The sequence below is a fragment of the Quercus lobata genome, chromosome 10 (assembly GCF_001633185.2).
Source record: "Quercus lobata isolate SW786 chromosome 10, ValleyOak3.0 Primary Assembly, whole genome shotgun sequence".
Taxonomy (NCBI): Eukaryota; Viridiplantae; Streptophyta; class Magnoliopsida; order Fagales; family Fagaceae; genus Quercus; species Quercus lobata.
In genome coordinates, this window is record NC_044913.1 from 13,699,913 (window position 1) to 13,713,157 (window position 13,245).

General features: G+C 35.1%; 2 protein-coding genes and 1 long non-coding RNA gene across 3 annotated transcripts; 2 read left to right on the forward strand and 1 right to left on the reverse strand.

The window, feature by feature from the left end:
• Positions 1–751: 751 nt before the first annotated feature.
• On the forward strand, positions 752–3,504 carry LOC115963902 (two-component response regulator ARR5). Its single transcript, XM_031083136.1, has 5 exons — positions 752–1,230; positions 1,359–1,435; positions 1,660–1,737; positions 1,908–1,978; positions 2,944–3,504. The coding sequence occupies exons 1-5, from the start codon at positions 1,068–1,070 to the stop codon at positions 3,191–3,193; spliced, it is 639 nt and encodes a 212-aa protein (XP_030938996.1). The 5' UTR covers positions 752–1,067; the 3' UTR covers positions 3,194–3,504.
• A 3,496-nt stretch (positions 3,505–7,000) lies between these two features.
• LOC115963900 (formin-like protein 8) lies at positions 7,001–9,701 on the forward strand. Its single transcript, XM_031083135.1, has 2 exons — positions 7,001–8,101; positions 8,201–9,701. Exons 1-2 carry the CDS (start codon positions 7,251–7,253, stop codon positions 9,507–9,509), a joined length of 2,160 nt encoding a protein of 719 aa, XP_030938995.1. The 5' UTR covers positions 7,001–7,250; the 3' UTR covers positions 9,510–9,701.
• A 1,235-nt stretch (positions 9,702–10,936) lies between these two features.
• On the reverse strand, positions 10,937–12,685 carry LOC115963903. Its single transcript, XR_004085959.1, has 2 exons — positions 12,532–12,685; positions 10,937–11,190 (listed from the first exon to the last, which is right to left on the reverse strand). It is a non-coding gene; the product is annotated as an uncharacterized LOC115963903 (long non-coding RNA).
• Positions 12,686–13,245: the final 560 nt, after the last annotated feature.

The following is a 13,245-nucleotide window of genomic DNA, read 5'->3' on the forward strand; positions in this document are numbered from 1 at the left end:
ATGTCTAGTAATACTGAATCCGTTGAGATAATGATATGTGTTCACTTTTAGTTACTATCTGACCGGATTCAATACATTAATGCACTGGATTTTAAACCAAGTCCTTACTCTTTTAACCAGTTTTTGTTTTTAAATTTAAAATTATTCCACTAAATGATAGATGTATTTTAGAGAGTTTAAGAATTTGTGTGAAAATATTTTAATATGCAAAATGTTGAAAACTAAATAAGTTTTTTTGAAAATTTATTTATTTATAATTTGTTGAAAGTTCATAAAAGAACAATTGCACCTAAAAAAGATGAAACGTTAAAAAAAAATATTAATAAATAAATAAATAAATAAATTTTAAAAAAACCTAATTCAAATTCACAAGGTATTTTTCACTTTTCCCCTAAACATTATTGTATACAAAATTTTTGTATGAAAAATCACATCATATACTTTGTCGTTTTCTTTTCCATAACATGGCATGTTTTTGTGTGTGTTTTTTTTCCCTCCGACATAAAAAGCTCAGACAAAATGTTCTGTAGTTTTACACTACTACTGTACCCAAGTCAAATTCCTCACTCTCAAATCTGAGTGTACCAGTTAAAAAAAAACAGAGAAGAAAAAAAAAGAAAAGAAAAGAAAAAAGTAACCCACACAAATAAAAGAATACGTTATACGTTTTGTCTACTCTGACAAAGACTATTTACTGCATGAAAAAAATTAAAATCTTCTGAAATATTGTTGATAGGACAAGAGGACAAATGAGTCGGAGGATAATCGCTATAATCCTCTCTGCTAGATTTGCTAACAGAAAAAGAGAGAGAGAAAATCTTTTATATTTGGATCCTCAGAATCTCAAGCTTTAACTTTATTTTTTTGCTTAATTTAAAGCAAAAGCTACACACACTCTCTTTCCTATAAACTGTGCTATAAAGTCATCCACAGACTCTCACACTTCTTGCTCTGCGCGCTTCAACTGTTATCAATTTATCACTTATTTTACGTAAAACTAAAAAAGCTTGAGTCACCCATTTCAGCTTAGAGCCTGAAGAACAGTTGTGAGGTGAATTTTCCGGCGAATGGCGACGGTCGGCGAGGTTTTCAGGCGGAGCTTGCCGGAGACTATTGATCAGGTTCGTGATGATTCATCATCATCATCGGAGTTGCATGTTCTTGCTGTTGATGACAGCCTTGTGGACCGGAAAGTCATTGAAAGGTTGCTAAAAATCTCGTCTTGTAAAGGTATATATAGGCTGTGGATGATTCTGTAGATGCTGTTTTTGGTTTGAAAAAATGGAAAAAGGATTTGGGTTTTGATTGGTTTTTTGAAGCCTGGTTTTTTATGATCCTGTAAATGTTTATATATGCAGTCACTGCTGTAGAGAGTGGAACAAGGGCTTTGCAGTATCTGGGTTTGGATGGAGAGAGGGCCTCGGTTGGTTTCAATGTAAGAAAGCTTGGACTACTCTGTTCGTATGTGTATATATTTTTCTTAAACTATGTTTGGTTGCAAAGAGAGTGTGGGAAAGGAGAAGAAAAGAAAGAAAAGTTCTTGGGCCTTTTTCTGTTCTTGGATTTTCTCAGAAACTCAACCAAATATTCAAGTTCTTTTCTTTATATGAGTAATTGTGATAACCATTGCTGAAGGAATTTTTATGGCTATGATTGCAGGGTTTGAAAGTTAATCTCATAATGACCGATTACTCAATGCCAGGGATGACCGGATATGAATTGCTTAAGAAGATCAAGGTTTGTATTTTCTAATCGTCCTCTTCTTCTTCTTTTAATTTTTTGGTTTAATGGCAAAAAGCATGTCACAGAAACCTTATACTTTTGAAGGATTCAGACATCAAAACGTTACTTTTAGTGTTGCTTGTTGATATTAACGTTGTTTTGCTTTTGGGCTACTCTTCTAGCAGGAATCATCAGTTTTTAGAGAGATACCGGTGGTGGTCATGTCATCCGAGAATATCTTGACTCGTATTGATAGGTAATTTCTTATATTCAATCTTTTGTGTCTGCATCAGTATTTGGTTGGAGCGAACATCATTAATTTGCAAGTTTCAACCTAGGTTCATAATTGATGTGATTTTATTAGCAAATGCGCATGGTAATTCTGGATTATGTCTTTTTTATTAATGTACAGCAAATATGGTGAAACTCTCTGTTTGTTAATGATTGATAGAAATCATAATCTGTCGGATCTGGTTATTATTATAATAATAGCTATATGTGGACATACTCAATCTGGTTGTTTGTGTGAATGGTATAATTGATATGGGAATTATAATCTGAATCTGATCTGATCTGATCTGATCCTAAACAGAAATAGGGTGGATTCTGTGAATCCGATGTGTGAATTTTTATTTCATTTGGTAACAATTATGCCATCAGCATGTGATATGATTCATATACGATGTCTGAATTAAGCAGAGTATGAACATAACATGTTCTGATGTGGATTTGTAGCATTAGGCTACTTTCATTGATATATTGGTAGGTTATGATTGTCCATCACCTCACATGCTACAGATCATGGCCCACAAGATGATTTTGTAATATCACTTGGTAGATCTTATAAGAGGGATCTCTCGAACATTAGGACTTCTTCTCGTGATTTTCCTGCAAATACAGGACAGATACAATTGAGGAATATTAGGATGTGAAAATTATGGTCTCTAGTTGATGAACTAATCAAAATTTGTAATGGTTTTATCACTCAGGCCTAGAATAAATTACATAAATTTGGATGATGTTGCAATTGCAATTGAGGTCACTTCTTGATTGTCTCAATGAAATTGATGAAAGATTATTAGGATTTATATTTACTAGTTTATTGTGTAAATTTGATTCAACTTCTTAACTCTGCTTGATGTTCCTGTGGTTTTCTTAAATTTGGTTTTTGCTTTGCAATGGAAACCAATTTTGACAGCTTATTTTATTACTGATTAACAGGTGTTTGGAGGAAGGGGCTGAGGACTTTCTACTGAAGCCAGTAAAATTGGATGATGTGAAGCGCTTGAAAGATTTCATAATGAAAGGGGATGGGAAGGATGGTGGAGAAACAAGAATTCACAATAGAAAACGGCAAGTTGATTATGCTTCCTTATCATCACCATCACCATTTCCTGCTTGTGATCCATCATCGCCTCTAATGCCATCTGCGCGATCATCAAAGAGGGCCAAACTACGTAACAAAGATTGATTTATTATTCTTTGCATTTGACTGGCAATATTTTTTTGTTGGCTCCCATCCTTGGTGTTTTTGTTTGGTTGGAGATGATTTCACTCTTATATGTGAGATTTTACACTGGCCTGCATAATTGCTGACGTGAGTATGTAACTAGAACCAGAAATAGAGAAAAACGAGATAGAAGAATCACAAATACTAGGAAATAGTTTTCTTTTTGTTTCTCATCCTCGCTTTGTTGGTGTATAGTTGAATTTCCTTATAACGAGATAGAAGAATCACAAATTAATTCAAGGGGTTATCTTGTGTGACAGTTTTTTAATGCATCTCTTGGTTTAATGTTACTTTCCCAATATGTGATTTCTTCTGCAAAGCTTACTACAAATGTATTTTTGATAGATGTTCATCTTTATCTACATGATGCCTAAAGAGAAATTTCAGGCCCAATAATTAATCGGTCTTGAACATAAATCAATTAGATTGGGCATCACTAGTTGCCTATACTAAGGTGTTCTGCTGGTTAACTCCTTTGCCCAAGTTCAGCTCTCGTAGTGAGCTTAAACCGTTAAGCATAACCTTCACACTATAGCATATACTCTTCTGGTTGAATTGATATTATGGTGTCAGAAATCTCTGTTAAAAGAAAAAACATGGGGTCATAAATGTAGACTAGGCAGTACAAGTGAATTCGTGAGCTGTGATGGTGTACTCGATCTAGAATTGGTGTGAGGTGTGAAGTTATGCATTGCAGTTGAAATTGTCGAGTAGTAATGTGCACATAAAGACGCGATATGTCGTATCAAATTTCTTTCTGCGATTTCACTCTCTTTTCATTGGAGACTAATTAGCACCTTCTAAATGCTCTGGCATATGTGTGCTTCAAATCAACTAGTTGAATCGGGTTAGGTAAGATTGGATATGAGTCGAAATTCTAACCCAAATCCAAGTTGTCTAGATTCCACTCTACTCCAACCTGTCATTTTATACAAAGAAAACACTGTTATAAGTGTTGGGGGAGATACATCTTGTGAAGACTTCAATTGACATGGATTGGCTACTGGGGATTAATCTCCCATAATAATTGGTATTATAATATCACTTTGTCAGTTTGCCCACTTATTCGGCTTTCTATTCACACACATACGTACTTACCTATAATATAATCAATTTCATTATTTTCTCAATGGAGTTGGAAGTCACTTATAATATAATCAATTTCATTATTTTCTCAATAGAGTTGGAAGTCATGGCAACTGGTGGAAAAAAAAATTCTGTTTTTTAGTGTTTTTGTAAGAGACAATTCTTTGAATGAAAATTATTTATTTATTTATAATTCAATAGTTACAATGAGGGAGAAGAGATTTAAATCATTAACGTCTCAATTAGAAATACTATTAAGTGTCAAATGAACTACAAAATTCTTGGCTCGTATTTGAGATTTGAGATTTGAGATTTATGATAGTTTTATGGTTGGGCCTTGGTATAAATTCACTATATATATATATATATATATATATATTTGAGTAAATAAATACACCATAATTAATACACTCATGACAAATTGGTATCACAATTTATGTTTTCTCTTCAGCTTTTAACGCATCTGAGTCTGATCAATGTGAATAGGTATGAATGAAGATCTTCCCCTAGACATAGTATGATCACACTTCCAGAGTTGGACAACAACCTAGTCTTAAATGCTTTGGCTACCCACGATAAATTTGTGCACTAAAGTCTAGAACAATGTATTGAAATCAATGCTTATAGCTCGGGCATAAAGCAGTTCGAACAATGCAAATAGTCTAAACATTATTTAGTCCCAACGTTATTTGGTGAGAGAGATCTAAATAAAGATTCCTTGTGGGTTCTAACTATGCTTATACTTACTATTAGAACTTACAAGGGTAGCAATATCATAATTAGAAATCTAAGGTCGGTCAAGACCATTAATAAGGTGTAAAGCTATCAAGCAGGAAAACCATAAAATTGGATGGTTGGTACACTTATTGATTCCCAACCAATTTGCAAGTAGACACTCAACTCAATCCATGCTGAAGTGTTGGCTATTTTAGCATCAATTCTTATGATTTGGTTGGATGGTAAATTCATGGTTCTTTGCCAGAGACAGACCAGGTCCCCCAAGGTTTAATTGGGATACAAAGAAACCAAGTAGACCCAAGTGAACCACAATGCTTTTCTAGAAAGCTACTTAACAATTTTTTGTCCAATGAAACCACACTTCTCTCATATGGAACAGTTCTTGAGTAACCAGTCTGTGACACAAACATACCATAGGCACAAAAAATCTTTATATATAATTCAATAGTTACAATAATGGAAGAAAGATGATTTGAACCTTAGATGTCTTTGATAGAAACACCAAGAGTTGCCAAATGAACCTAGGAAGTATGAACACTTCATTTGGGATGTTGTACCCATGTTGTAACAGTGTCTAATTTACCTATTTACTGTGTCATGTTATAATTTTTTTTAAATTGCTTGTATTGCTATTTCGTACCTAGACCCATGTCTGTGCATCCTAGAAATGAATTATAAGACTTTTGGCCAGGCAAAAAAAAAAAAAAAAATAATAATAATAATAAACAAACAAGATATGCTGATAAGTGGTAAAAGATTTCGGTATGTGGTTCATTTCTCATTAACATGCAATGAAAATCCAAGACTTTTAATATGTATCTTTATATATTAAAAGGATTCAAAAAGTTAATTATAGCTTCAAAAAATGTAAAAAATACTCCTAATCTAATTAGATAATCCTTATTTTTCAAAAATAAAAAATAGGGTTAAAATTATAATTCAAAAAAATTAAAAAAAAAAAAAAAACTACCAGAGAAACTTTTTTCCTAAAAATTAACATGCTCTCCATTTAAATATATCTCACGCAGGTTTAATACATTTTTTTCTTAAAAATTAGCACACACTAAGCCCAATAGTTTACTTTATTTCAAATCCTAAATTTTAGTTTCTTAAAAATCTATTCTTGTATAACCTCACTACCAGTAGATAAATTCAAATTGAAAAATTACATTAAACTCTAAAAAAAAAGAAAAAAAGAAAAAAAAAAAAGTCTCATCGCAAGTGTGGACTGCGTGCGATGAGGCTAATATATTTTAAAGTTATTGGTATCTAACAATAGATAAATTCAAATTGAAAAATTAGATTAAACTCTAAAAAAGAAAAAAAAAGTCTCATTACATTGCGATGAGGCTAGTATATTTTAAAGTTATTGGTGTCCAATAGCCAAGATATGGTTTATTTCTGCTATTTGGCAACTTGCAGATAGTCCAAAGTGGGTGACCTTCTAAGCTTTTCTTGATCATTGTACACTTGACTTTGTGTTTAACGTATAGGACATTGTAATCCAAGTTATGAACTTACGATCATAATCCAACAATCAAAGAAAGATACTAACATATATACCCATATTCATACCAACCATTAACTCAGCACTGGTTTGAAAATAATTGACATCCATATCTACATAATGCCAACAAATTCTAATCTAACAGCTGGATCATCAATATTTGTATACAAGACAACACCATTAAGATTAAAATCAAGGAACAAGAAAGGATAAGTATAGCATTATTATATGCCCAAATAGAATAATACCAAGTTTATGTATTATTTGTCAATAACAATGGAATGAGGCAGGACGGCTAAACTGTCAAACCCAGCAGATAATATGTACATATTATTGTATATCTACAAATAATAGACTAATTAGTATACGTTCCATTCGGCTGCAGTTGGAATTCACAACGTTGCAACAAAGTACAATATGTTCATTTCATTAGACAAAAGCTTATGAAGAGTAAATAATTCCAACCAGCAACAACTACCTTCATTGAAACTGTCAGTACTCAGCAACCAGCACTAAACACACAATGTTTCAAGAATTTATTCACATGTTAGCCCCATAACACAAACAATCAAAACAAGAACTTCTTTCAGTTCTCAGAGTCTTTCTTTTACAAATGGTTCTTCACATTTGAGTCCAATAACATAATCTCCAAACGATCCTGCAATCTCTCCAGCATACATTTTAACAATGTCACCACCACCAATTAACACAGTTGTGAAGGCCGTTGCTGCCACAGCTGCAGCTACCCTAGTTGTTGCTGGGATTATCTTTTTCTTCTATAAAAAACTATTAATTTCTCGCTGCCAAAAGAAAAACAAAGTGAACAAAAGCTTTCGTCGAGAAGAAGTTGTAGTGACTCATGAAGAGGTAATGAAACTTGGAGGAAATGTGAAAGGATTGATTGTTGATGAAAATGGGATGGATGTTCTTTATTTGAGGAAACTAGAAGGTGGAGAACTTAAACATTCTTTTCCAAAGGTTATGTTTAATCCCAGTTATGAAGATGAAGAAGAAAAGAAGATGGATGTCACACTTGAGAGACCAAGAAAATCTAAGCCCCAGGAAGTTCCATTGCGATGTGAGCATTCTGGTGCAAATCATCTTAAAAAAGTGAAACCAACATTCCAAGTCCCAAATCCATTGCCACTAAGGCCAACTCTGCCACTAGTATCTCAGCCACCATCTCCATCAATGATTTTGGAGAAGCAAGTTGAAGCACCACCACCACCTCCAGCAAAAGAGATTCCAGTTCCTCCTCCTCCTCCTCCTCCTCCACCACCACCATTTATTCCTGCTAAGATAAGTCCAGCACCACCACCGCCACCTCCTAAGGCAGGGAGCCTGGTGTCATCATTAAAACCTCCACCAGCACCAAGAACAAAATCAAACAACAAGAGCAGGGAAGAGGTTTCAATGGGGGAGAGCTTGAAAGGGACTGGTGCTGGCCAAATGAAGCTGAAGCCACTGCACTGGGATAAAGTTGTAGCTACTGCTGATCATTCAATGGTCTGGGATGAGATTGTAGATGGATCTTTCCGGTATTTTGTGCCACAATATTTGTCATTTCTTACATTATAGCTATCCTCCAATGCATTGCCATGTCTGTGTCTGTTAACTAATTTTTATGTGCTGTTCAGGTTCGATGATGATCTTATGGAGACTCTCTTTGGATGTGCTAATACCAACATCAAATCCCATGAAAAAGACAACATCCTGTCAACTTCAAGCAAGTTCAACACTGCCCCACCAGCTCAAATTTTTATCTTGGAACCACGAAAATCACAGAACATAGCAATTGTCCTAAAATCTCTTATAATCTCTCGCAAGGAAATTCTGGATGCCCTCTTTGAAGGCCAGGGACTCGGTACTGATACCCTCGAGAAGCTTACCAAAATGGCCCCAACCCAAGAGGAAGAGGCTAAAATCCTCCAATTCAATGGCAACCCAACTAAACTTGCAGATGCTGAATCTTTCCTCTACCACATATTGAAAGCTGTTCCCTCAGCATTCACTCGTTTCAATGCAATGCTTTTCAGAACAAACTATGATCCTGATCTCCTTCACCTTAAGGAGTCCTTGCAAGCACTAGAATTAGGGTGCAAGGAGCTAAAATCCCGTGGGCTTTTCTTAAAACTTCTTGAGGCCATTCTCAAGGCTGGCAATCGTATGAATGCTGGAACTGCCAGAGGCAATGCGCAAGGTTTCAACCTTACTGCTCTTCAGAAGCTCTCTGATGTGAAAAGCACAGATGGAAAGACTACTCTACTTCACTTTGTTGTGGAACAAGTAGCTCGATCAGAGGGTAGACATCATCTGATCAGTCAGAACCACAGCCTTGGCAGAAGGATTGGCCAAAGTATAAGCACAGAAAACTCGGATAGCCTTACAGCAGAAGAGAAAGACAAAGAGTATCTAATGCTTGGTTTACCAGTGTTGGAAGGCCTTAATACTGAATTATCTAATGTAAAGAAAGCAGCCAACATAGAATATGACAATTTTAACAATATGTGCTCCACTCTTTGCGTCCGTGTCACAGAAATTCGGCAGCTTATGAGACACTGTGGCAATGATGAAAGAGGTGGGTTCATGAGGGAAATGAAAGGATTTCTGGAGGAAAGTGAAGAGGAACTTAAGGTGGTGAGAGAGGAGCAAGCAAGAGTTATGGAGCTTGTTAAAAGAACAACTCAATACTACCAAGCAGGAGCTCCCAAAGACAAAGGGGCACCCCCACTTCAACTGTTTCTTATAGTCAAGGACTTCCTTGACATGGTTGGTCAAGTTTGTTTAGACATTTCTCGAAAGCTACAGAAGAAGAATGTTACACCACCTCTGGGATCATCGCCACCACTTTCACCATCAATGAAAACTCTAGCGAGCTTCACAAACTTCCACTCACATTTCATGTCAGATATGTCTAGCACATCTGAATCTGACGATGACTTCTGAGGAGGATTAACTAAGACTATGCAGAAATTTGATTATGGAAAAACACAACTGGATGAAACTTTGATATGGAGTCAGCTGCCACATGAAAAGTAGACTGTAGAACTAAATCTGTCATGTCACTTGCCTGACCATTAGTCCATTGGGCACAAGCAAAAATTTCATTATCTCATATTAGTAGAACTTTTTTTTTTCCTCTCTCTCTTTCTCTCTCTAAATTTTAGAAATTATAAATAATGGATCTTGGTCAGTCATAGAAGCTGAAAGCCCTACGTACTGGGAAAACATGAAAAAAGAAAAAATTGAAAGATCTGAAATGATAAGTTCTAGGAGATGAAAGTATGCGAGTCTAAAGAACACGTGCTACATTGAGGTCCTCATGAGCATGATGTCCCAAATGCAACCCCTCCCTTGCCCAACATGGAGCGTAACATATGAAAGTTGCATCTGCATATGGAAATATGTAACATTCCTCTAGTCTCAATTAAATACACAAATTTCCTGCTAAACTAATTTCTAGGTTTATATACATAAGCCCCACTGTTAGTCCTGCCAAACTGGATTTTGAGAGGGTACATCCAGAAATGGCTATTATTTTCAGCCATTTTGCATTAAGTGGTCACTAACACATACAATACATATACTTACAGTAGATGGAATTTATAGCATCTTCAATTTCTTCAAATATATATCCCCCACAAAAAGGGATTTGACTGTTCTAATTCAGGACTTCTTACTCAGTCATAAGTAGTCACCAACTGTTCTGGATCCAGATCATTTTTTCTTGTTGAAGACTCAACAACCCCAGATGCTTTAAGGCCCCCCACCCCGTTTCAAAAAAATCGTGTAACTATAAGCAAACCTTGAATGCAATCAACATTCTAGAGTTTTTTGAATAGTGTCAGTAGGCAAAATCATTTCTGTTGTGTGTGTATATGCGTGTGATGTGTGAAGAATGTGAAACTAGGGAAAAAGGAATGTGCTTGACCTAGTCTTCAGCACGCAAGCTAGTAGAGTTATAAATACCTTCAGATGGCCTAACAGGTGAAATGCTGAGCCTGTAAGTGGCTCTTTTCCTTTATTTCCCTTCCAAGTAATTTCTAATCCAATATATAGACCAGTGTAGCAGAAGCCACTGTAACAGTATAATTAGATCAACTGCCTGGGCAGTCAAGCTGGGAAACAATTATTCCACTTGCATCTGCCAATCCCATACACTTATTTACAAAGTGGCATTCCAACAGTCATGTTCGGTTCTATGGAAAGGAAGACAGGACAACAAATAAGGTTGCTTGGTAGGCAGGACTGAATGATTTTCTTGCTTCTAGTTATACATTGAATTCAACTCTAATCAAGAAACAATGGCAGTTCTGTTGTCAACCACAAAAAGTAATGACAAATCAAAATCAAGAGGCCATCAGCTAACTTACTTAAACTAATTGTATTGGAATTTAAAAGAAGGTTAATAGAAAGACGAACAATTACAATGCATCAGAATGCAGCATTTCTGTAGTCATCCTTGGTAGAAGTAAGAACCACTCACATTTGGAGGACGGTCACATGCATCCAAGTGGAACTGTCATGAAAAGTTGAAATCTGATAGATAAGCAGATTTTAATGGCTCAGCTGGAGGCCTCCATCGTCTTAGCCTATATTTGCGTGTACATTTCAATATCAACTTTCTCTAAAACATGGAAAAATTTGTTAGTTGTTTTAGGCCAAAAATTTCCAGGCTGTCTATGTTAGTTCCAGCATAACTTGAGTCACTGCCGTCAGAACAATATTGAATAATTAGTGTTATTGAAGTTCACACTTCAAAAAGATTTGCTTGCATTATAATCAACTCCATTTTTCACCATTGTGTGTTACCTAAATATGTTATCAGTGGGCAACTATAAAATTTTCCAGCTAATAATATCATAAATTACTCAAGCTTTAATTAATCAAGTTTTCACTTAATAGAGTGAATATGCAAAGAAGAAAATTCAAATCACAAATGGCTGGACTACACCCCATGAAGCAGAGATGACTAATGTGAATCTCCCCTTCCTCTTCCTTAACACCCCCCCCCACCCCCCCCCCCCCCCCAAAAAAAAAAAATCCCAAAACAAAAAAACTGAATTCGTCAAAATTATGGGAACTGCCAAGTTAAAGACCTAGTATCAGCAGGAACTAGTGTCTCATAGCACAATAAACAATATAAAACTTAACCTTAGACAGAAATATTAAGATCCTGGTAAATTGGATAACATACATGTTTCCAAGGTATGCCAAGTCCCTTGAGCTTAAGGGTCCGGGTGTCACGCTTGTTACTTTGTTCAAAACAAGCTGTCTCTAAGCCACTGCCATGCCTACAAATGCTTACATTTGACACAAGAATATATCGTAACAATACACGTAGCTGCTAAAGTGCTAACATGTCCATTTGCATTTGCGAAGCAGAGCTAATAAAAGAAAGTACATGTTGTGCTAAACAAGAGGCTTAACTCGAATTTGTTTTAGACAAATTTGTTGAGGAAAATTGCTGTCTAGGCTCAAACAGCACAGGTACCCTTTTGGGTAAAACTTATGTACAAATTCCTTAGGTCCCAAATTGAATTCAACCGCATGGTTGTATCGACCAGTGTAACAAAAACAATGTTATCTTTCTCAAGAACAATTAAATTCAACCATGTCTTTAGGTGGTCAATGTAACCCATGTTTAAATTTAATTAGGCAACCTAAAATGCAATTCCTACTGTATCTAACTTTCATCTTTCCATTTTATTTTCCTACCTTTTCTTAGCAACCAAAAAACTGCCAAAAGCCAATTAAATGAACAACATTCAATAATAAAATCATTAACTTTTGTTTGTTTGTTTGTTTTTTATTTTATTTTATTTTTTATTTTTATATCTATTGTGAGTGTTGGGTACTTGGGTTACAGTCTTTAGAGCCACAGATAATGAAAAACAAAAAGTAAAAACATACATAAGTTTCCACATTTTACAAGCAAAGAGAGAATCAGAGTTCATAGAGGTTTTACCTGATTGGTGCGCGCCAACAGAGGATGACCGTTGATCTTGGAGGCACTGCACACAATGCTGATGCTACGATTAGTATTATTTGTAAGGAAGCAAAGGTACTTTTGGGCCTTTCCGGATTTGGGTTATGGGGCATTTATCCAGCCCGAAACCATAGTAGCAGTGTGAACATTATTTTATATTTTTGGAGAAGAAGTGATCATTTTTTATATGCTTCCATTCCGACCCCAGAAATTGAAATCAATTTTATATGCCAACTTGGAAAAGAATCTTTTGGGTGTTTACTAAATTGTCCAATTTTCCTGTCACTTTCGTTTTGTGGGATCCAGGAAAGTTGTACTCAATGTCGGAAAACTTTGGCCTTGTTTGGTACATGCGAGTTCACATAAATGTTTTCTGTTTTTAAATAATATTATATATATTTTTATACACTTTTTCATCTATATGTATTTTTAAAAAAATTAAAAATTGTTATTTAAATATACGTACTAAACAGGCCCTTTATATTCGCATTAATTCAATGAAAATACTGGTTAAAAAAGTATCAAATTTTAGCTACATTTAAGTGCAAAACACACCCGCATCAGGTTATATGAAGTTGCTTAAAAATATATAATTGTTATAGTAATATGTAAATTTATCTCACACTATTCATTTTACATTTAATTTTTTTATTATTTCTTTATATATTTCAAACATAAAAGAAGAGAGTGGAC

What these genes read in the sequence shown, in the direction of transcription:
- LOC115963900 (XM_031083135.1), top strand. Translation starts at nt 7,251, where the DNA reads ATGTCACCACCACCAATTAACACAGTTGTGAAGGCCGTTGCTGCCACA. An exon ending in ATTGTAGATGGATCTTTCCG is followed by an intron (nt 8,102 to 8,200) that starts GTATTTTGTGCC and finishes TGTGCTGTTCAG; the next exon opens with GTTCGATGATGATCTTATGG.
- LOC115963902 (XM_031083136.1), top strand. Translation starts at nt 1,068, where the DNA reads ATGGCGACGGTCGGCGAGGTTTTCAGGCGGAGCTTGCCGGAGACTATT. An exon ending in AAAAATCTCGTCTTGTAAAG is followed by an intron (nt 1,231 to 1,358) that starts GTATATATAGGC and finishes TTATATATGCAG; the next exon opens with TCACTGCTGTAGAGAGTGGA. An exon ending in GGGCCTCGGTTGGTTTCAAT is followed by an intron (nt 1,436 to 1,659) that starts GTAAGAAAGCTT and finishes CTATGATTGCAG; the next exon opens with GGTTTGAAAGTTAATCTCAT.